General features: G+C 43.2%; 1 protein-coding gene and 1 pseudogene across 1 annotated transcript in view; both read right to left on the bottom strand.

Moving 5' to 3' along the window:
• The window catches only part of LOC134910968 (chitin synthase chs-2-like), a 156,072-nt gene extending 137,625 nt beyond the window's left edge, over positions 1–18,447 (bottom strand). The window contains exons 1-2 of the mRNA XM_063919359.1: positions 18,241–18,447; positions 9,672–9,854 (exon numbers count right to left, since the gene is read on the bottom strand). Coding sequence (XP_063775429.1) covers positions 9,672–9,854; positions 18,241–18,447 — 390 coding nt within the window. The remainder of the gene's footprint in view (positions 1–9,671; positions 9,855–18,240) is intronic.
• LOC134913714 (5S ribosomal RNA) lies at positions 15,048–15,166 on the bottom strand (annotated as a pseudogene).
• Positions 18,448–22,869: the final 4,422 nt, after the last annotated feature.

The following is a 22,869-nucleotide window of genomic DNA, read 5'->3' as shown; positions in this document are numbered from 1 at the left end:
GGCTTTGCAAATTTTTATAGACGATTTATCGCTGGATTTTCGTCTATAGTGGCGCCCTTGGTGGCACTCACTAAGAAAGGGGCCGATGTTGCTCACTGGTCTTGTGAGGCTAAAGCGGCTTTTGCCCGTCTCAAAAGGGCATTTGTATCGGCCAAGGTGCTGCGACACCCAGATCCAGAGCGTCCTTTTGTGGTGGAGGTGGATGCCTCTGAGATGGGTATTGGGGCAGTGCTCTCTCAGATGGGAGTGTCTGATAATCGCCTTCATCCCTGTGCTTACTTTTCCCGTAAATTTTCGCCTGCCGAGATGAATTATGACGTGGGTAACCGGGAATTGTTGGCTATTAAGGATGCACTCGAGGAGTGGAGACACTGGCTTGAGGGGGCTAAGTTTGTGGTCTCAATTCTCACCGACCATAAGAATCTGGCATATTTAGAGTCAGCGAAGCATCTCAATGCCAGGCAGGCACGATGGGCTTTGTTTTTTGCTCGCTTTAATTTTTTGATAACATATCGCCCTGGGTCAAAAAACATCAAGGCTGATGCGCTCTCGCGGAGTTTTGCTCCAATCCAGGAGACCACCGAGGAGCCGTTGCCCATTGTGTCCCCATCATGTATTAAAGTGGGCATTACCCAGGACCTCTTATCATTAGTCCTTAGAGCACAGGAGCAGGCTCCTCCAGACCTTCCGGTAGGTCTTTTGTTTGTGCCTCCTAGGTTAAGACAGCGAGTGTTCCTGGAATTCCATGCCAAGAAGTCGGCAGGTCACCCGGGTATTGCCAGAACTCGGGAGTTGCTATCTAGGGCGGTGTGGTGGCCCTCGGTGGCTAAGGATGTGGATCAGTGGGTTCGGGCATGTGACATCTGTGCCCGAAATAAGACTCCTAGAGGGGTTCCTGTTGGCCCATTACATCCACTCTCTATCCATCTAAGCCATGGACCCACATTTCAATGGATTTTGTGGTGGACTTGCCCAAATCCTCGGGGATGACAGCCATCTGGGTTGTCATTGACAGGTTTTCGAAGATGGCGCACTTCGTTCCACTGGTTGGGCTGCCATCGGCCAGACGCCTGTCTGAATTATTTATGCTGCATGTTGTGCGTCTCCACGGGTTGCCACTTGATGTGGTCTCTGACCGCGGATCCCAGTTTGTGGCCAAATTCTGGAGGGCATTTTGTTCCGATCTCCAGATTTCTGTCAGCTTGTCGTCAGGCTACCATCCACAGTCTAATGGGCAGACTGAAAGGGTGAACCAGTCCTTGGAGCAGTTCCTCAGGTGTTATGTCTCCAAGTGTCAGACTGACTGGGTTGCTCATCTGTCCATGGCGGAGTTTGCCTATAACAATGCGGCTCACTCTGCTACAGGGATCTCTCCCTTCCTTTGTGTGTATGGGCATCATCCTAAGGCCAATTCTTTTGACCCCCTGGACTTCATGCCTGGTGGTTCCTCTGTGGTTTCGGTCCTTAGAGGTATTTGGAGGAAAGTGAAGAAAGCCCTTGTGTCTGTGTCATTAGTGACCAAAAGGGTTTTTGATAAGCGGAAAAGACCCTGCAGCTTCAAATTAGGAGACTTCGTCTGGTTGTCTACCAAGAATTTGAAGTTGAGACAGCCATCTCATAAGTTAGGGCCCCGGTTCATCGGCCCTTATAAGATCACCAGGGTTATCAATCCGGTGGCATTTCAGTTAGATCTGCCCCGTTCTTTGGGTATCAATAAAACATTTCATTGTTCCCTTTTAAAACGGGCGATTAGTAATCCTTCTTCCAGTGGAAGACCTTCTCCTCTTCTGATACGTGGCCAGAGGGAGTTTGTTGTTGAAAGGATTCTTGACTCCAAGATGGTTCGGGGTCGGCTGTCATTTTTGGTGCACTGGAAGGGGTATGGCCCGGAGGAGCGGTCGTGGGTGCGCAGTTGTGATCTTCATGCCCCCAGACTGATACGCTCTTTCTTCTCGCAGTTCCCCGATAAACCCGGTGGTAGGGGTTCTTTGACCCCTCGTCAGAGGGGGGGTACTGTTAGGGTCTCCTGCCCTGTGCTGCCACGTCGTCATGGCAACCGGGAGACAAGTGCTAGCGGAGTAACCTGAGCGCAGCTGATACTCCGGTTCGGGTCTTTTGCTGTGCAGGGGTTACAGGCTCTGTGCACGGCAGGGGATCCGGTGCTGGTTTTTGTGCTCACAGTCTGTGAGGTCTGAGTGGGGCGTGGACAGCACCTGCTATATAAGGCCTCTTCTCAGGTTAAGCAGATGCTGCTGAATCTTTGTTGGTTAGTCAGTTCCTAAAAGTTAGCCAGTACTGTGTAGTTTTGTATTTGTTGTTGCTTACTGCAAATAGGCCTGGGGATTTGGTATTACACTCTGCCAATCCAGACCTAGCAGTAAGACTGGAGTCAGTCGTTTAACTTGCTGGGGTTCTTTTGCTACTCTGTGAACTTAGCAAGTTTGCGGCTGTATTCTCAGAATTGCCTGCCTAAATCCTGTCTCACTGTGCAAGGTGTTCAGGGGTCAGTTTAGTGGCAGTAAGCTGAACCTGTGCACTGCAAGTGAGGATTAGGATTGTGGAGACTCTCCTTGTGTCTATCATTCCATCTCTGACCAAGGAGTTTACTGCCACACCCGTTGGTAACCCTTTAGGGTTTTGCTGTTGCCCTTAGCAACAGCATTTCGGGTTCTCTACGTATTTAAACACAACATCTTGCTTTTTCCATCTGAGCATTACTAATACTAGGGAGACACCCAGTTTCTTAGCCTCTGGGCTTCTCTGTTCACTTTGTGTTTATTTTGTTACCCTATCACCTTCTGTGTACGTAATGTCATATTCCCCAGTCTGTCTGTGAGTTCATTTGTTTTGCATCCCTATCCGTTCAGACACCAGTACATTCCTGCAGGCACTGGTGTGCATAACAGTTCAAACACCAGTACATTCCTGCAGGCACTGGTGTGCATAACAGTTCAGACACCAGTACATTCCTGCAGGCACTGGTGTGCACAACATCTATATAAGGTTCCACACTTGACAGTGCATGTCTGAGCACAAACCAAGCATGAAGTCAAAGGAATTGTCCGTAGACCTCCGAGACAGGATTGCCTGGAGGAACAAATCTGGGGAAGGGTACAGAAAAATATCTGCTGCTTTGAAGGTCCTAATGAGCACAGTTGCTTCCATCATCCATAAATGAAAGAAGTTTGGAACCACCAGGAATCTTCCCAGAGCTGGCCGGCCATCTAAACTGAGCGATCGGGGGGAAATGGCCCCTAGTCAGGGAGGTGAACAAGAACCTGATGGTCACTCTGTCAGAGCTACAGCATTCCTCTGTGGAGAAAGGAGAAGCTTCCAGAAGGACAACCATCTCTGTAGTAATCCACCAATCAGGCCTGTATGGTAAAGTGGCTAGACGGAAACCACCCCTTAGTAAAAAGCACATAGCAGCCTGCCTGGAGATTGCCAAAAGGCACCTGAAGGACACTCAGACCGTGAGAAACAAAATTCTCTGGTCTAATGAGACAAAGATTGAACTCTTTGGAGTGAATGCCAGAAGTCATATTTGAAAGAAACCAGGCACCACTCATCACCAGGCCAATACCATCCCTACAGTGAAGCATGGTGGTGGCAGCATCATGCTGTGGGGATGTTTTTCAGTGGCAGGAACTGGGAGACTAGTCAGGAGAGAGGGAAAGAGGAATGCAGCAATGTACAGAGACATCATGGATGAAAACCTGCTCCAGAGTGTTCATGACCTCAGACTGGGGCGACGGTTCATCTTTCAGCAGCACAACGACCCTATGCGCACAGCCAAGATATCAAAGGAGTGGTTTCAGGACACCTTTGTGAATATCCTTGAGTGGCCCAGCCAGAACCAAGACTTGAATCCGATTGAACATCTCTGGAGAGATCTGAAAATGGCTGTGCACTGACATTTCCCATCCAACCTAATGGAGCTTGAGAGGTGTTGCAAAGAGGAATGGGTGAAACTGCCAAAGATAGGTGTGCCAAGCTTGTGGCAACATATTCAAAAAGACTTGAGACGGTAATTGCTGCCAAAGGTGCATCAACAAAGTATTGAGCAAAGGCAGTGAATATTTTATGTACATGTGATTTCTTTGTTTTTTATTTTTACTAAATTTGCAAAAATATAAAAAAAAAACTTTTGAGCTTCATGGCAAAGTCTGTGAATACTTATGTACATGTGATTTATTAGTTTTTATTTTTAATAAATTTGCAAAAAAAACTTTTCATCTTGTCATTATGAGGTATTGTGTGTAGACTTTTGAGGGAAAAATGTATTTATTCCATTGTGGAATAAGGTTGTAACATAACAAAATGTGGAAAAAGTGAAGCGCTGTGAATACTTTCCGGATGTACTGTACATCCGGTAATTGTTCATTCACTCTGCTATGCTGGGATTCAATTTCATTGTGGATGTCCAAATGTGCTTTTTAGGAATTTTGAAGTGTAATAAATGTGTATCTTGCTACAATATTACACTATGCTGTGCCATCTTCTTTATTTCCGGTAACCAACTGACGTTGCCATGGTGTATAACACACCTGAGTCAGTACGGCCGTGAAAGCGGAGGATAGCCAACGAAAAGTGGAGACACCGAATCATTAAGCGGTCTACTAAGTGCTGGTGGAGTGGTATCTTGTTTTCTTGTGTGCAATATTTATGGTGGAGGCAGGAAGTCACTCTTACTAGATCACTGCATCACTAGCTGCTGTGCACACTGTATATTATTACTATCCTTGGTGCTATACATCTGAGAATGCATGGACGCGACACTCCCATAACACACCCATAAGACAGATCTGGTTCCATATGCAAGAGAACATGTGTGAATAACACATGTGCCGTAGGGATTTTCAGATTATTTTGCGCTTGCGTTATAGCAAATAATTGTTTAACTACATGAACATCAGTATTGCATGCAGTTAGTGTGTACCTCGAAATCAGGCCCACATGTTCAAGAAACTTAAGGAGCTGGTCTTCAATTGTACTTAATTGTAATGCCCATTAAATTCATTTCACGGCTTCTTCTTTCTGGTAGATTTATCAGACCTTCTAAACAGGACATGTGGAGTTGTTGCCCATAGCAATCAAACAATCAATCAATCAATCAATCAGGTTCTAGCTCTTTTTTATCTGGTACATTCAGTAAAATGATAGCTACAGTAGATTCTACATAATTGCTATGATCAATCCCTCCACTTGTCCTCCTCTACAGAGATTAGGACAAATCTCCCCCTCAAGTATCAATAAAAAAAATAGAGTTGTGTGCGATCCCTTGTGCTTTGTTTTGGTTTTGCCATCACTACCCTCAGTGTTTTATTTTTGTTTTTCGGTTTTGGAAAAACCACCCTCAACTGTTTTGGTTTGGATTCAAATTTAATTTTGTTTGGGTTTTGTATTTTTTTTTTAATTAATAAAAACAGGTAAAATCATGTAATTTGGACTTCATTTTTGTTCCTACAGTATTTGTAACATAAATAATATTAATTTACAATCATTTCCGGTCAATTTTGACCACACTCTGTTGTTTGAAATGGCACCTTATATTATGAGGAAGGGACTTACAAGCAATCCAAAACCCAGGATTCAGATCTTAAATCTGAGCTCCAACATGAGGTAAGTTACAAATCGTAACTTGGTTTGACTGATATCCCCTAAATTTGGATAAGTGTGGATTTGTAAAAAACTGAACTGCACACCTCTAATTAAAAATAATCACTTGTAAACAAAGAAGAGAATGCTCTTAAACAAGGAAATTGATGATTAAAATGATCAAATTTACAAAACCCGTTTTAGTTTTTTTGAAATCTATGTTGATTAGGGAACCACAGACTAATCAAGTCAAATGAGAAGAGATAGAGGGAAGAGTCTCTGCAAGGTGCACTGATTAATAAAAATGTGACAAATGTAATAATATATACATCCAAAGAGCAAAATATTTGTTTAAATATATTAGTATTAGAATATAGTGAAAGGTAGAAATAATAAATTGCAGATACAAATCTGTAACTCGTCTTCTATTTTTTAAATAATACATTCTACGTTTGCATGTGCTTGCAGTATCAGAGTCCAAATACAGTTTATGTATGGAAATGATGGGTATGTCCTTTAGATCTTACAATAGAGATTGATGGCTTATGAGAGGTATGGACACTTGGTGAGTTCCAGCTATTGGATGTGTTCATATAGACGCCTTAGTCAAGAATATTCCGAATAGTGGAATAAATAGAACAAATGGAATGGATCAATTAGTTTATATGTGTATAGGTGGATTTGTGTATTTTCATGTTCATATGTCTTCTCATTTATGAGAGAAGTTTTGTGCTTTAACTGACTATTTCATACTGTGGGTGGTATTCAGTATGCCGGCTGTAGATATCCCGGCGCTCAGTATACCGGCTCTGAAATGCCGACACCCGGCATACCGAATACTATTACCCCTCTTGGGGATCCACGACCCCCCTTGGAGGGAGAATAAATAGCGTGGCATGCATAGCGCACCACCGTGCCCGCAGCGTGGTGAGCGCAGCAAGCCCGCAAGGGGCTCATTTGCGCTCTCCCAGCTGCCGGGCGCCGGGATCCCGGGCTGCCGGCATAACATACTACACCCCATACTGTATATACCTAACCTGTTTTATGACCCAGACTTAAGGGTCCACTTCAAGCTTTATACATTACAACCTCTAATAAAAGGCAGTTGCTATACAATAAGTAAAGAAAATGACAGGTCTAGTCCCAAGTAGGCTGTTCAGAAAATATCCCTGTAGCATTTTCATGTTGGCTACCCAGGGGCTGTTGTAGGATTTCTAGAGATGGGTCTCCAGGTGCTTGTGTGATGCCTATTTAAAAAGTGTCACAGCACCCACAGAGTCAAAAACTAGCACATCAGAAAGTTTTCTTGCACTTATACTCAGTGGTGAAATATTGTCTGCAGTCAAGGCCTCATAGCCTCCACCCGTCCTTCTCTTTCTCATAGTGTCAAGTACAAGCTCTTCTCTATCACCCTCCATCATCCCGTGCTCCATTTCTCTTACCAGTTGCACTACTGCAGAAAGGCAGAGACAGTGCAAGATTTGCCACTAGGCATGAGACACGTACAGAGGGGCATCACTAGCTGGGGCAGCACAGCAGTCCCCATGCATCATAGCTTTCCAGTGGCCCAATTCAGCTATGACTATTTGGACACAGAACAAAGACTATATCTACCATGAATCAGCAGAAGTCTCAGGAGTGGGTGCATGTGCAGTCCAGAAGCCTGGACAATCTGTGCAGCCTGTGTACATGCCTATGTCAGTAGCGGATCTTGCCACGGGCAAGCAGGACTTTTGCCCGGGGCACTGCCTTCCGGAGGGCGCCGCACCATGGCAAGATCCGCTGCTGCTGTGCCCCCCGCTGCCCGCTTTGTCCCCCTTTCCCCCGCTGTGAAGGGAACTAGACGCTACGCGTCTAGTTTCCCATCGTGGAGAGGACCTTTACTGTGCGGTGCGCGATGACGTCATCGCGCACCGCACAGCAAAGGTCCTCTCCACGAAGGGAACTAGACGCGTAGTGTCTAGTTTCCCTTTGTGGAGAGGACCTTTGCTGTGCAGTGCGTGATGACGTCATCGCGCACCGCACATCATTTCACTACTGTACAGGGGGCGTAACTAACCATGCTCCCTGTATGAAGCCACGCCCCTTTTGCCCGCCCGGGGCGCTGGAAGCCTTAGAACCAGCCCTGGCCTTTGTCATGCTTCTCTAATTCTACAGACAGTGTATGGGCCAACCTATAGTACACAGCCCCTCTGGTTGTATCTGTATTATTCTAGTTACATCCCAGTTGTCCTTCTAGCGTCCCCCTGATACACTGATACTTGGCACCCAGATGGGGACAACAGAGTTATCTGCCTCAGATATGAACTGAGGGTCTGCTAAACATGTACTCCATGAAAATAGATTACAGGAAGCATAGTAGTAAGCCATCACAAAGGATTCTAAGGAAATGCAAAGTGGTCAACTGCATGACTAGATGTTCCAATGACAACATCAGTGCTGTATCCCCACTAACTCCATGAACTAGCCAAGTACAATAAAGGATGGGGGATGAAGAGAACACCAATGCTGTCTGACTCTATTTTAGGCACACACGGAATCTCTCCCAACCATAAATTGTATCTCACTGGCAGCACAATTATCTCCAATGGAGCAACTGGATCTACAGAGCAGTAAGCTACAGCAAGTACATAGTGCCCCCATGGAGCCTTTAGAGTCAGGGCAGAGTGGAGGAAATCTGGGTAAGGATACAGATAAGGGTGCATGTAGTGGTGGTCCTCATAAGGATCTGCTGCAATAGATATACACAATGTAAAGAAGCTGACCATACTTTCCATTCAACTCCACCCATGGAGGGGTGCGGTAAGCTAAGTGCTTGTGGTAGGACTCTTGAGAAAATGTTCGCAGTGGTATGACTTTTTTTGGGCTGTCATATAAGTATTTGCAGATGGAACTGGAAGTGGGTTTAAGGGCACTTAGACTCCCCCTAATGATGCGATTCACACCTTACATGGTTGTCTTAACTGCATCTATTCTCATCTATGAATTAAGATACTATACAATGACCAGATATCAGGACTGCATATTAAATGTGACACTAGAGATGTGTCCTCATACATCACTGCTGCAGCTCCGCCATACAGCTCCTCTCGGTGTGCATACATATATGCAAGTGTCACATATAAAATGAATCATCCCAGTCTACTGCTGCCCCGTTTATCCCCTATAAAACAGGATTAGACATAATCTCTGCCAGTCCAGAGATGGCGCAAATTCTTTTTGCAGAGTAGAAGTGGCTGTGGATATCTAAGTGTCCCTAAAATATGCACTCTCTACCTCTTAATTGTAATTAAAAAAATATTACTCCACAGAATGAAACCTTTGTTTTGAGTCGTGGGGGTTATTCAGGTTTGTAGTCAAACAAAAAAAGCATACAACTATGCAAAACCATGTTGCACTGCAGATGGGGCAGATGTAACATGTGCAGAGAGAGATAGATTTGGGTGGGTTATATTGTTTCTGTGCAGGGTAAATACTGGCTGCTTTATTTTTACACTGCAATTTAGATATCAGTTTGAACACACCCCACCCAAATCTAACTCTCTCTGCACGTGTTGTATCTGCCCCACCTGCACTGCACATGGTTTTGCCCAGTTGTACTGTATGCTTTTTTGGTTTGCTAACATCCATGCTCCATCCATGTTTGCAGTTTAGCAAGCTTAGTAAATGAGGTCTTAAGTCTCTCCTGCTGTGGGATAAGCATATATACCAAATAACAATACTCTCACTGGAAGCTGTCATTTGGAATATTTATTTTACAGTGATATAAAACTTCCACTTGTTCTTGTACATGTTGAAAGAACATGCAGATTAGACAAATTAAATATTTATACTAAGGCCCAGATTTATCAAACCTTGATAAATTGCACAATGGTAAAGTACCAACCAATCAGCTCCTAACTGTCATTTTTCAAACACAGCCTGTAACATGGCAGTTAGGAGATGGTCGGTTGGTTCTTTATCACTGTGCAATTTATCACTCTCCAAAGCTTGATAAATCTGGGCCAAAATTTGAACGGTACGTTTCTCAGTAAATGCAAGCTGTATTTGATAATTCTGAGCAACAGTCTTACCTTCAACAGCATAAATTTGCTTGGATTGGGAGAATGAGTAAATGCCACCTTCCACAGGCTTTTGACAAATGTGAGTGTGTATGGTACAATTAGCACTGCTCCCAGGATCAGGGAACATAATGGTTTGTTTGGAACAATGTTGGAATCTTCACCATTCATCATAATTAGAAGTAGAAGACACATCTAGATAGAAATATAAGAATATAAATTCAATAGACTTTCTGAGAAAATTTTTAAAGTTTAATTATAAGTGTTTAAGAGTATGTAAGAGGATGCATCTATGTACTCTGATATGAGGGTCTCATTATAGACATTGAAAGAAGATCTGCTCCTTCATCCTCATCTTCATAAAATTATTTTTAACAAGGAATTAAGGGAACTCTTTGAACCTTGTGTTTGGCACTCCCCAAGACTACCATTAAATATATACATATAAATACAGTTTATACAGTGTGTGTGTGTGTGTGTGTGTATACAGTATATATATTTATATATACATACATACATACATATATCAATCAATCAATCAATCAAAGTTTGGAGAGAACCTAGCATCTCCCTATTAAAAGGCTGACAAGAGGAAGCCTGCCCAGCTGTGATTTCTAGTTATAACCTTTGGCCCAACAGCTAAACAGGATCTAGCAACCTCTTGTTGATTGGCGTAATTGCAACCCAAATCAAAATATGCCATTTGGATCAAAGTTTTGAGAGAAAACAAGCAGCTAAAAACCAATGTCGGAAGCTAAAACATAATCACTACCCATCCTTGTGGATTGCAGACAACCCCACCATTTCCAAGACATGTGGGGCCTGCATACTGTACCTCCATTCCTCTTGTATGCATTCTGTTGAGTAAAGAGGCTCAATCTATGGTTCTCACCAGAAAACTAGTGCTTTATTAAAATATTATCTTCAACGGTGGAAATTAATAAAAATAGAAATAAACCTAAAATGGTGCATTCAATTATTTATTTTTATTAGAGATGAGTGGGTTCGGTTCCCATAGAACCGAACACCCCAGACTTCTTGGGACTTCCCGCCAGACCCGGAAACCACAACGAGGCAAAATTCCATATAAACAGCCACGCATCGCCGCCATTTTCACTCCGGACTTGGAGAGTGAGAGAGACAGACCTCTGTCTCTCTGTGGGTGGTGGTGTCGGGTAGGGTCAATGTATGCTTGTAGGGGTGCTGCTGCTGTCACTGTGGTGTACCTATTGTGTTAGAGGTGCTGTCCTGGCTTTAACTGGTGTTTTATGTGCTGTTAGTGGTGCTGCAGCTGTACATGGGTGTTGCTGTCCTGGCTGTCACTGTGTTCTACAGGGGACAAGGGCACTGTCCTCCTGTATGCTGTAAAAATTCAGGGTGCTGTTAAAATAAATGCACACTGGTGCTGTATGCTGTAAAAATTCAGTGGTGCTTTTGTTAAACTAAAAGCACACTGGTCCTGTATGCTGTGAAAATACAGGGGTGCTGGCCCAGTCTTGTATGCTGTAAAAATTCAGGAGTGCTGTTTAAAATAAAAGTACACTGGTCCTGTATGCTGTGAAAATAAAGGGGTGCTGGCCCAGTCTTGTATGCTTTAAAAATTCAGGGGTGCTGTTGTTGTTAAATAAAAGCACACTGGTCCTGTATGCTGTAAAAATTCAGGGGTGCTGCTGTTGTTAAAATAAAAGCACACTGGTCCTGTATGCTGTGAAAATACAAGGGAGGCTGGCCCTGTCTTGTATGCTGTAAAAATTCAGGGATGCAGTTGTTAAAATTAAAGCACACTGGTCCTGTATGCTGTAAAAATACAGGGGTGCTGCTGTTAAAATAATATTACACTGGCGCTGTATGCTGTAAAAATTGAGGAGTGATGTTGTCAAAATAAAGAACACTGGCCCTGTATGCTGTAAAAATTCAGGGGTGCAGTTGTTAAAAAAAAAAAGCACACTGGTCCTGTATGCTGTGAAAACACAGGGGTGCTGTTCTAGTCTTGTTTGCTGTAAAAATTCAGGGGTGCTGCTGTTGTTAAAATAAAAGCACACTGGTCCTGTATGTTGTTAAAATACAGGGGTGCAGTTGTTAAAATAAAAGCACACTGGTCCTGTATGCTGTAAAAATACAGGAGTTCTGCTGTTATAATTTTACACTGGCCCTGCATGCTGTAAAAATTCAGGGGTGCTGTTGTTAAAACAAAAAACACTGGCCCTGTATTCTGTAAAAATTCAGGGGTGCAGTTGTTAAAATTAAAGCACACTTGTCCTGTATGCTGTGAAAATACAGGGGTGCTGTCCCAGTCTTGTATGCTGTAAAAATTCAGGGGTGCTGCTGTTAAAATAAAAGCACATTGGTCCTTCATGCTGTTAAAATCCAGGGGTGCAGTTGTTAAATTAAAAGCACATTGGTCCTGTATGCTGTGAAAATACAGGGGTGCTGGCCCTGTCTTGTATTCTGTAAACATTTAGGGGTGCAGTTGTTAAAATAAAAGCACATTGGTCCTGTATGCTTTAAAAATACAGGGGTGCTGCTGTAACAATAATATTACACTGGTCCTGTATGCTGTAAAAATTCAGGGGTGCTGTTGTTAAAATAAAAGTACACTGGTCCTGTATGCTGTAAAAATACAGGGGTACTGTTGTTAAAATTAAAGTACACTGGTTCTGTATGCTGTAAAAATACAGGGGTGCTGCGAAAATAAAGGGGCACTGTTCTGTGTGCTGTAATAATAAAGGGGTGCTGTCCTGTGAAATGGAGAACAACAATTTGGAGGAAAAAATAGTCGAAGATCAGGAACCACTTCCAGTTCCTAGTACTAGTGCTGAAGCTTCCCCTGATCATCATCCCATAGGGGAAGTCGGAAGACCACTTGTACTACTTCAACTAAGAAATTGACTGTCCAACAGTCCTTTGCGAGGAAGATGAAATATGTTGCAAAGCGGATTACTGAGGCCATAACAACTATGCTGGTGTTAGACGTGCTTCCGGTATCTGCCATTAGTGCAGTGGGATTTAGACAGTTGATGGATGTACTGTTTCCCAGGTACCAAATCCCATCTAGATTCCACTTCACTAGGCAAGCGATTCCTGGACTGTACAGGGACATTAAGAAAAGTGTCCTCAGTGTCCTGAAAAATGCAGTTGTACCCAGTGTCCACTTAACCACAGACATGTGGACAAGTGGAGCAGGGCAAACTAAGGCCTACATGACTGTGACAGCCCACTGGGTAGATGTATTGCCTCCCGCAGCAACAACAGCAGCACAAGTAGCAGCATCTCGCAAACATCAACTCGTTCCTAGGCAGGCAATTTGGAGGCCCTTGCACAAACTGGCTTTATTTTACCTAAGTTGCCTCCCACCTCCAGTGTATAACCGAAAGAGTATTTTGTGCAGCCGGTAACCTTGTCAGCGATCGGCGTAGGAGGTTACTTCCACAAAATGTGGAGAAGATGATGTTCATCAAAATGAATTATAAATTAATCCAGGAAGACCTTTACCAGCAATTGCCTCCAAAAAGTACACAGGGACCTGTGATGGTGGATTCCAGTGGGGACAAATGAATACTCTGTGAGGATGAGGATCTACACGCTGAAAGGGGTGAGGAATCGGAGGATGAGGATGAGGACGACATCTTGCCTCTGTAGAGCCAGTTTATGTAAGGAGAGATTAATTGCTTCTTTTTTGGTTGGGGATTAATTGCTTCTTTTTTTGTAGGGGTCCAAAGAAACCCGTGTGGCAGACCCTGTCGCTGAAATGATTAATTTGTTAAAGTGTCCATGTCCTGTTTATACAGCACCTCTTTTTTTTCTTTGCATTATGTGCTTTTTGGTGCCTAGTTTTTAAAACTGCCATCCTGTCTGCCACTGCAGTGCCCCTCCTAGATAGGCCAGGTGTCGCTTACCTTAGTCATCCAGCAACCTCAGTGCAACCTTTTGGCCTAAAAACAATATTGTGAGGTGTTCAGAATAGTCTGGAAATTATTATTATTAGGTTAATAATACCGTAGGATCAAAATTACCCCCAAATTCTGTGATTTTAGCGGTTTTTAAATCCAGATCTAAAACACGAGCGGAGTTCCAGATCCAAAACCAAAACACAAAACCCGGAAAGTGTCCGCCGCACATCTCTAATTTTTATTAACTTACTATTTTAAGGAATTTAACCCTTTTCACATTGTCCGCTACCAGTTCCACCTAATTTTATTATAACTATATGTCACGCATTGCTCCTTACTTCTGGAATGCTTTCCTGTACCCAATCAGCCTATCATCCAGCCTCCCAGCCTTTAAATGTGCCCTCAAAATAGGGACATATGGAGATAAGAATAACAAACTCCTCATCATGGAGAAGTTATTTGCATGAAATACAATAATGAGTTATGGGCACTATAAGTAAATGAGTAAACTTGAATTACATTTTAGTTGCGGTTCAATAAAAATAACTCATTATGTATATTACAAATACATATAAAATGCTTTATTTAGACAAAATGGGTATATTTAAAAACAAAAATAGAATTAATTGAAATGTTTGCAGGTCTTACAGTTTCTTAGATGACTACATAGAAATGTCTCTTCACCAGAGATTGTGTGGACCAGGACCCTGAAGTTAATTTCACAATGTGTTTATGATATTGCTTTTCTCTTATTTTAAGAAAGTATCATTTTAGCTTGTATTTGAATTTATATGTATTACATTTTTTTTTTACTTTAGTGTATTTGTATATATTAATGAACTAAAGGGAGTTTTAGCTATTTAAAACTAACTGCATATGATAAATGGTGCATACAACATAGGGAGAAAAAGAAGACTCTTTGTTTGGGGGCACTCTTATTAGTTCGGTAGATACACTTTTCACGGTATTTGAAATAAAATATAACTGTTAATATTCCAACAATAAAAGGTTATGTGACTCACAGAGAGCAGCTAGGGACAATGCCTAAATTACTTGACAGAAGCAAAATAATACAAATTCAGTTCACATTTAGATATTCATTATCAAAAAAATTTGCAAACTCAAACAAAGAACATCCACACACAATTGTTATGTGGAAAAAAATGAATATGTTCTGGTCACCGTCAATGTTAGGTGGGTTAGAGGTATGCAGCCATTGATTAATACTGCACCCTTATCACTCTGACCAATACAGATAAAACTGTAAAGATGAGGCCACAATGGGCCAATCGGCATTCGGGAATGCCTCAGACCAATCGTAGTGGTACGTATCACTAACTGTACTATCTAGGTAGTGTTCATATTACAGGTTCTTAATATAAGATATGTGAGAATACTGGTAAATGATAGAGGGAAAAAGAAGGAAAAGCGGAAAAAAGTGAAAAAGGTGCTTCTGCTGTTAGTGTTGGATTGGTAGCATCATCCTATGGTTCATGGATCTCTACAACACTCGGTATTCCCTGGAGGTCTCCCTCACAGGTACTGGCCCAGCCCAACACCACTTGGCTTCCAAGATCAGACGAGATTGGGCATATTTGGTGTGGTATGACAGTAAAGCTATTGAACTGGGTTCATGAAACACTAATGAGAGCGCACCAGATTCGGAAATGAAAATATATCGGGAGAGTACAGATTCTAGATAAGTCCTCAGAATATACAGTGTGGTGATTCTGCTGTCTATGTTAGGCAGGTGAATCCCTGGATCACAGATGATGGTTCACTGAATAAGTGCAGGTAGAAGAAGATGAGATAGCGTGTACTCAATGGTCATATCACATGTACAGTGTCCAATTACGTTAATAAAGTACAGATTGTCTGTACCGATGCTTCTGTCAAGTAATTTAGGCATTGTCCCTAGCTGCTGTCTATGAGTCACAGAACCTTTTATTGTTGTAATATTAAAAGTTATATTTTATTTCAAATACACTTTTCACGGTATCTACCGAACTAATAAGAGTGCGCCCACACAAAGAGTCTTCTTTTTCTCCCTATGTTGTATGCATATTCTCTTCTGACTCTGGGCGCACCACCAAGCGGACTTATTGGATACAGGCTGTCCACATATATTGTACCATTTTGGTTAATTTTTGACTGTCTGTAGTATCCTAACTGGTGCTAAAAGTCTTTGACAAATGGGCCTCCATCTGCCAAAGGACTTTAAACACTGTGCATCAATCATCTGAGAATGGGCTAAGTACTCCTCCCAGGATCACATTCAGGAATACTAATATCCGGGCTGACCTGCTGCTCTTCTTGTCAAGGGTGTATAATTTATTGAAACGGGCCGTCAATGGGCACTACATAGGCATGGGTCAGCGGCCATGACTTCCACAGGGTATCCCAGCCCAGGTGTTGGCACAAGCAGCATCAACCTCCCTATGGCCCTGGCTTGCCTCGGTTCCAGCTTTCAACATAGCATACTGAATATCATGGATACAAAAATGTGTAGTGATGGGCAGGATCTAAGGGATACTAATGTGGACATGTATCTGAACTTCATCATCACTTCCTCGATTACATTTTTGGGTAGAACTTTTCTTTCTCAAGAGGAGTAATTACATTGCCACATAATATAACTTAAAACTACAGTATGAATCTTTGCTAAACATGTTTCTTAGGAATTTCTTTAATGCTTTCAAATAAATATGTAGCACCATTCTCACTATGAGGTCTATTTATGAAGATGCACAGCTCACAAAGATTATCTATTACTGATTATTTCTGTATCACAGCAATAGAACATGTTCAATCACCACAATTTGCACAATGAATGTTGTAGAGGCAGCTAAGCTACTGTACACTGTCTGTGATTTTTACAGGCAGTACTGCAATCATCTGCACATATGTAAAACAGGCATTAACTGGAATAGAGAAACAACAAGATAATACAGTAACAAGATATGATATAATAAGATAATAATAAAGCTGAAATTGTTTTATTGAAATACTATATTTAAATAAATGAAGCATTTTTTTCCTGTGGGTTACTCCAATACCTGAGATGGAGACAGCAATAAGTAGATTGCCCCAGTATATATACTTTCTCAATCCTTCTTTAATAGGTTTCTCCAGATTGGAGAAGCTTTTGATAGGGAAACCCAGTGAATGGTCTCTCCTGTAGGGTTTAGCCCTTTAGTACATAGGGAGATTACAAATGTCTTGGAAAAGTGTTGGGCATTCCTGGGCAGTATCTCGAAGGTGGCAAAACAGACACACATAGATGGTCTATGGTAGTGCCGTGGGCACGTCACTAAAGTGTTTGCATACACAGACGCTTCATTGTTCACTTTGGAGGCCAAACCAGATGGAAAATCTGTTCCTGGTATAGGGCTGGGGAATAGTTTGATAGTGCAGCTGATGGCAGCGTCTCAAGACAGACCAGTACATCATCTGCAGATGCTCGAAGTGGGCTTCTCAGTCCTTGAACATTCTTATACATGGATGTACAACAGGGAAGGGATTTATAGGAGCATTTGCAAAATGTCACTGATGCATGACCGCCAAAAGATTGTCAGACCTACCTTGGAAGTTGAGTCCGGCAAAGTAACCGGAGTAGGAGCAGTTGACATCACAGGTATATTAAAGCAAGTGGTCTAATATAATTATTCCTCATGAACAGTAACTGAGTCAGGGAATCTTAATCTGATGAGTTTCTGTAGATGAGGTGTCGGGACTGCAGACTTGAAGGGGACTGAGAACTAGTTGAGCGGCACTGGATTGGTTTGATGAAATGGATTGGGAACGAAGCTGTAGCTGAAGATAGAGATCCTTGGTCTGAACGTAACTGGAGTGAGCTTGAAACTGGAGTGGCTCATTCCAGGTCCTGGTAAGGGAACGCAGCGAAGCCAGATCTCTGGGGAAACTCCCTCCAAGATGCGGCTGAGTTGCGGCTGTTGACTGCAGATCCCACATGGATCAGGAGCACAGCTGGGTCCAGGCAAAGCACCGGTACGAGAGAGCAAAGACACTCTGTGAAGTCGCAGCAGGACTGTGAAAAGAACAGAAGCTCCCAAGAAGCACCTTGGGAGCACCTTTCAAGCACCACTGGGAGCACAGGGCTAGAAACTACTGCAACATATAGCACTGGCAAAATCTTTTTGTGATTCAACCCCTTTTAAGAAAGCTAGGGAGCGAGGATTGGACAAAATTCCTGCTGTTAATTCATTGGTGAACTGAGAGACCCCCTTGGTCTCCAGCATGGCAACGCCCAGAACTGCAGACACTTGCCTGCATGCTGTTTACACAACACCGGTTCCCAGCTCCCGACAGAGCAGCCACTCTCTCTACCAGCCTCAACCCACCCCCCAACGCCTCCCTCCATGACTGGGATCCATGCACACCCTGCAGCAGGAACTCCAACACCCGCACTGGCACTCCCCGGCGCCCAGCCACGTGAGTAGCGCCCCGGGACCTGACAAAGATGCAGCCACGGTGTGTACAATGGCACTCCCCACAAGACACCAGGGTTTGGGTGGACATGGAGACTCCCATACTAGATGGCCATCCTGCCTGCTATCTTTTCTGACTGCCATCACACCACAGGCCACAGGTAGCCCATACACACCTTTTACTCCATTACTCCCTGACTATATAGTTGCATTGTATGAAAATGGCCAATTTATCTTCCTCACTGTCTCCACTTTCCATCCGGGTCTTTCTAAACCCACATTCTTACTCCTGAACTTCATCCCATCTGTGGGAATTTTCTCTCCATATGGCAACCTCATGAAACTTCTGGGTTTACTAGAGAGCAGTTCCACCAGCATCTGCAGAAATTTCACCTTTTCCACTCCATGGAGTCTTGCATTGACTGCAGGCCTCTCTCTTATTTTGAACATCCAGGCCTACATGGTCACTCTTCCAACGGCCTCATCTCCACTCTCTTTTATTCTCTAGTTCCCAACTCTAGTGCTGCAAAGGATCCTTTCTAAATTAAATGGGAATCTGATTTGGGAGAGCAGTTCGATCAAGAGGAATGGGCTGACATCTTTGAAAGAGTTGTTATAGCCGTCAATTCTCCATTAAGGAAAATGCTTAATTAATTGCTTTATCATTGGTAGATTGTCCACACCCAGCTTCATGGTACAGTATCTACCCATATGTTTGGGACACCTATTGGAGAAATTCTGGTCAACAAGGGTTTTTTTCTGCACATCTGGCGGAGCTGCCTTTTGAAATGAACTCATCACCCTAGCTTCCCAAATACTTAATCTGCACATATTTTGTGACTCAAACTACGTAGTCCTCCCTCTCTCTATCCCAGACTGTCCTAAACAAGCCTCAAAATGTTACTTCATCATATCATGAGCACCGCTACCGTATCAAGCATCCACTGCCCTCTACTATTACCTCAGATTGTAACAGGTTCAGGTACATATATCATGTTGAGTACATCACAAGCTTCGAGGGAAAATCCTCTGCCTTCCTCCTAAAAGTATGGTCTCCCTGGACCTCATGAATCAAGCACCCATTGATCTTTAACTTGTATGTCTTTACTGGTGTGTGTAGTAATTCTTTCAGTGATTCCTGCCTGCCATTTTCTCTCTTTGAAACACGTCCCCTTCCTAAACTTACCCCTCCTCCCTCCCCCATCTTTTCTTCATCTCTTCTTACTGTTCCCCTCCCTCTCCTTCGCATTGGCCCTATATTAAAAAAGGAATTACACTACTGTATGTATCTGCTTTCCATATTTTTTAAATACACTCCATGTGAACACTCTATGCAGATATGAGGGTGTAAGACCACAACAAAGGACAGCAGGATTGCAGTCACTTCTGCACATATGGACCTTGAACTTGATTCTTTGCCTTTGCCTCATGTATTAAGCGCTAGTGGGTAACATTGCCCTTAATTCGTTAGGAGTTCAGGAAACGCCTTAGAAGGACATTTGATCTACTGGCTGCTTTATGCGCACAGAAAGTTACCAAATCCCTCTGTTTGTATACCAAGTATTGACGTACCTTGCTGAGAAATCCAGTTGTTAAAACTAAGAGACCAACTGTGATGCATGTCAGCCATATAAGGACAGTAGTGCATCGTCCTGTCTTTTCTTCTCTATCATCCACAGGTAGCACCAGAAATGGATCCCAGCTTCTTTTAAAACTATATGAGACAATAAAGACATCATGTATTATGTACAATTATTGGTATGACTCTACACATGGTACACGATGTGCATGCTGTTTCTATAACTGTAAAATATAACATCACTGATTATATTAAACAAATTAATATTAGTTAGTATTTCATAATTGAACAAACATAAGTGCCTATGGTGGTTGTACGATTAAGTCATGTGCCTGCTCCATGTTTTGTCTACTGCACATGCATTGGAGCCCCAGTACACACGTGCTGCAATGGCATTGCATAGGCGGTCACAGTGTGGATCAAGATGCAGTTTAACTGAAAGTCAGTTACTGTTTGGGAGACGTAACATGTAGAGCAGACTAAAACGCTGGTGTGACACAACCATTTTTGGGGTATGACGTAAGTGAGCAACTGTGCTTCTGGCCCTGGCATCTCATGGTCATTTTGAGCAAACACATGGTTGCACAGAAGACCGATGCTGTGTCTTTTACTGCATCATACCTCCCAACATGACCCTCTCCAGGAGGGACACAATGCTCTGCTCCTGGACTTTTCTCTTAATGTATGATTGTCTGCACCTGTTTTAAACAGGTTAATGGATAAGAAAGGTGTTTCAGCACAGGTGATGGCAATCATAAATTAAAAGGGAAGTCCAGGAGCAGAGCATTCTGTCCCTCCTGGAGAGGGTCATATTGGGAGGTATGCTGCATGTGTAACCTACCTTGCACTCCTGTCTAGTCAGCATACATTAATTAGTAAGTGCCACCAAGGTATGTTGCTAGATGTGTCTATTGGGAAAGCCCTGATTATTTGTAGCAGATCCAAGACTAAATATATCACTCTAATTAGAATATGCAAATAGTATACACCAAATTATTGTTTACTAATAATGATGCTTTCATTACAAAAGAACATTTCTTTATTTTGCTGGAAATACTTGTCAAAACTGTTTAGCTGATGCTTCGTTCCTCACAGGATGCATAGATATTACTCAAGTAACAGTGGCGGAACTAGGGAGTATTAGGAACAGGCGCAACAATATGCACTGGGCCCCCCTCCCCATAAGTCGAACAGAAACAACACATGCCATTGAAAAGGAGCGTGGCCACACAATAGTACCCCAAATTCAAATTATGCCACACAGTAGTGCTCTTTATACATATCTCCCAACATCCTGGACCAGTAAGTTGGGACTCCCAGAAAAGGGGCATGGTCTTGGTAAAAGGCGGCATGGGTTTGTGGGAATGCCGTAACCATGAACCATGCCTCTCATTTTCATCACTAAAGGGGCATGCCCAGTGCTATACAAGCTGCTGGCCCTGCCCCTCTGTCTCCCATGAATAGACACTGTGCGCATGCGCAGAGCATCTATTCACCGCTGCTCTAAGCTTGAGTAACAGGGAGCCCCCCAACTGCCCCCCTCCCCCAACCCCAGGACACTGCAGCCCGCGGGTGGGACAGCGGTGCAATTTATAAAAAATCATGACAATTGGACAGTTGGGAGGTATGTTTATACACATTACACTACACCGTAGTGCTCTTTATATGCGTTATCCTACACAGGAAAGCTGCATATACACATTACACCACACAGTAGTGCTCCTTATACGCGTTACGCCATACAGTAGAGCAACTAACACACATTAGGCCACACAGTAGTGCTCCTTATACACGTAGCTTACACACATTATGCCACACATTAGAGCTGAATATATATACATTATGACACACACACACACACACACACACACACACACACACACACACACACACACACACATATATAGATATATATATAGATATTATTGCCACCCATATGCCTCACACACGTGTTTACATTGGCCCTCATTCCGAGTTGATCGCTCGTTATTTTTCATCGCATCGCAGTGAAATTTCGCTTAGTGCGCATGCGCAATAGTCGCACTGCGACTGCGCCAAGTAACTTTGCTATGAAGATAGGATTTTTACTCACGGCTTTTTCTTCGCTCCGGCGATCGTAGTGTGATTGACAGGAAATGGGTGTTACTGGGCGGAAACACTGCGTTTTAGGGGCGTGTGGATGAAAACGCTACCGTTTCCGGAAAAAACGCAGGAGTGGCCGGAGAAACGGGGGAGTGTCTGAGCGAACGCTGGGTGTGTTTGTGACGTCAATCCAGGAACGACAAGCACTGAACTGATCGCACAGGCAGAGTAAGTGTGGAGCTACTCTAAAACTGCTAAGTAGTTTTTGATCGCAATAATGCGAATACATCGGTCGCAATTTTAGGATGCTAAGATACACTCCCAGTAGGCGTAGGCTTAGCGTGTGTAACTCTGCTAAATTCGCCTTGCGACCGATCAACTCGGAATGAGGGCCATTGTTTTTAGTAATGTATTATTCTGTAAAACTGTATAGGTGTATTCCAACATGAAGCACACACACACTTACCTATAGATTACACAAACATACTCGGACTGCAGATTACACACACAGAGACTGACACTGTTCCCTCTCCTATACAAACTCTGACTGCCTCTGAACACTATACTGCACACCACACTTGTAGTAGTTTCAGTAGAAGTAAATTAGGTGCTGTCCAGACTGAAGCCATGCAGTGAGTGACATCCTAACATGCAAAGGCCAATAAGAGCTGCCATGCAACTGCTCGGCCAACTCAATAGCTATTAGGAGTGGGGACAGTCACATGATGTTAGTCCCCAGCTCCCCCAGTGCTGGTAGCAAAATAAAAAAAGCTGGGCCGTGGATGAGAGGGGAGGACGGCCCACCTCCCTCTCCTCCACGTCCTCCTCCCCCTCCGGCAGGACCACAGAAACAGCTGAGCTCATTCTGCCACCAGGGCAGGCGGATTGCAGTGTGACTCATTGCAATGCCTCCAGCTGTGGGCCACTTCAAAGCGGCGGGGCCCCGGTGCATTGCCACATTGTACCGCCACTGTCAAGTAAAAATGGTATGCATTCAGTTAACAATCTACCTTAAATTAAAATGTCACTTCCCTATATGTATAATGACCAGCTACCTCAGATTCTTCGCAGTTTAAATATAAATCCTTACAGGATTTATAAAACTATACATCTATATAAATTCCCCTTATTCTAACATTCACATTCACGTAGGTAACATTCTAAACTTTAATGCAATATACTGTAGATATACAGTAACATATGCATTGCTA

This window comes from Pseudophryne corroboree, chromosome 4 (genome assembly GCF_028390025.1).
Source record: "Pseudophryne corroboree isolate aPseCor3 chromosome 4, aPseCor3.hap2, whole genome shotgun sequence".
In the NCBI taxonomy this organism is placed as follows: domain Eukaryota; kingdom Metazoa; phylum Chordata; class Amphibia; order Anura; family Myobatrachidae; genus Pseudophryne; species Pseudophryne corroboree.
Note: the sequence above shows the minus strand (reverse complement) of the source record. Positions and strands in the feature narration are given on the sequence as shown.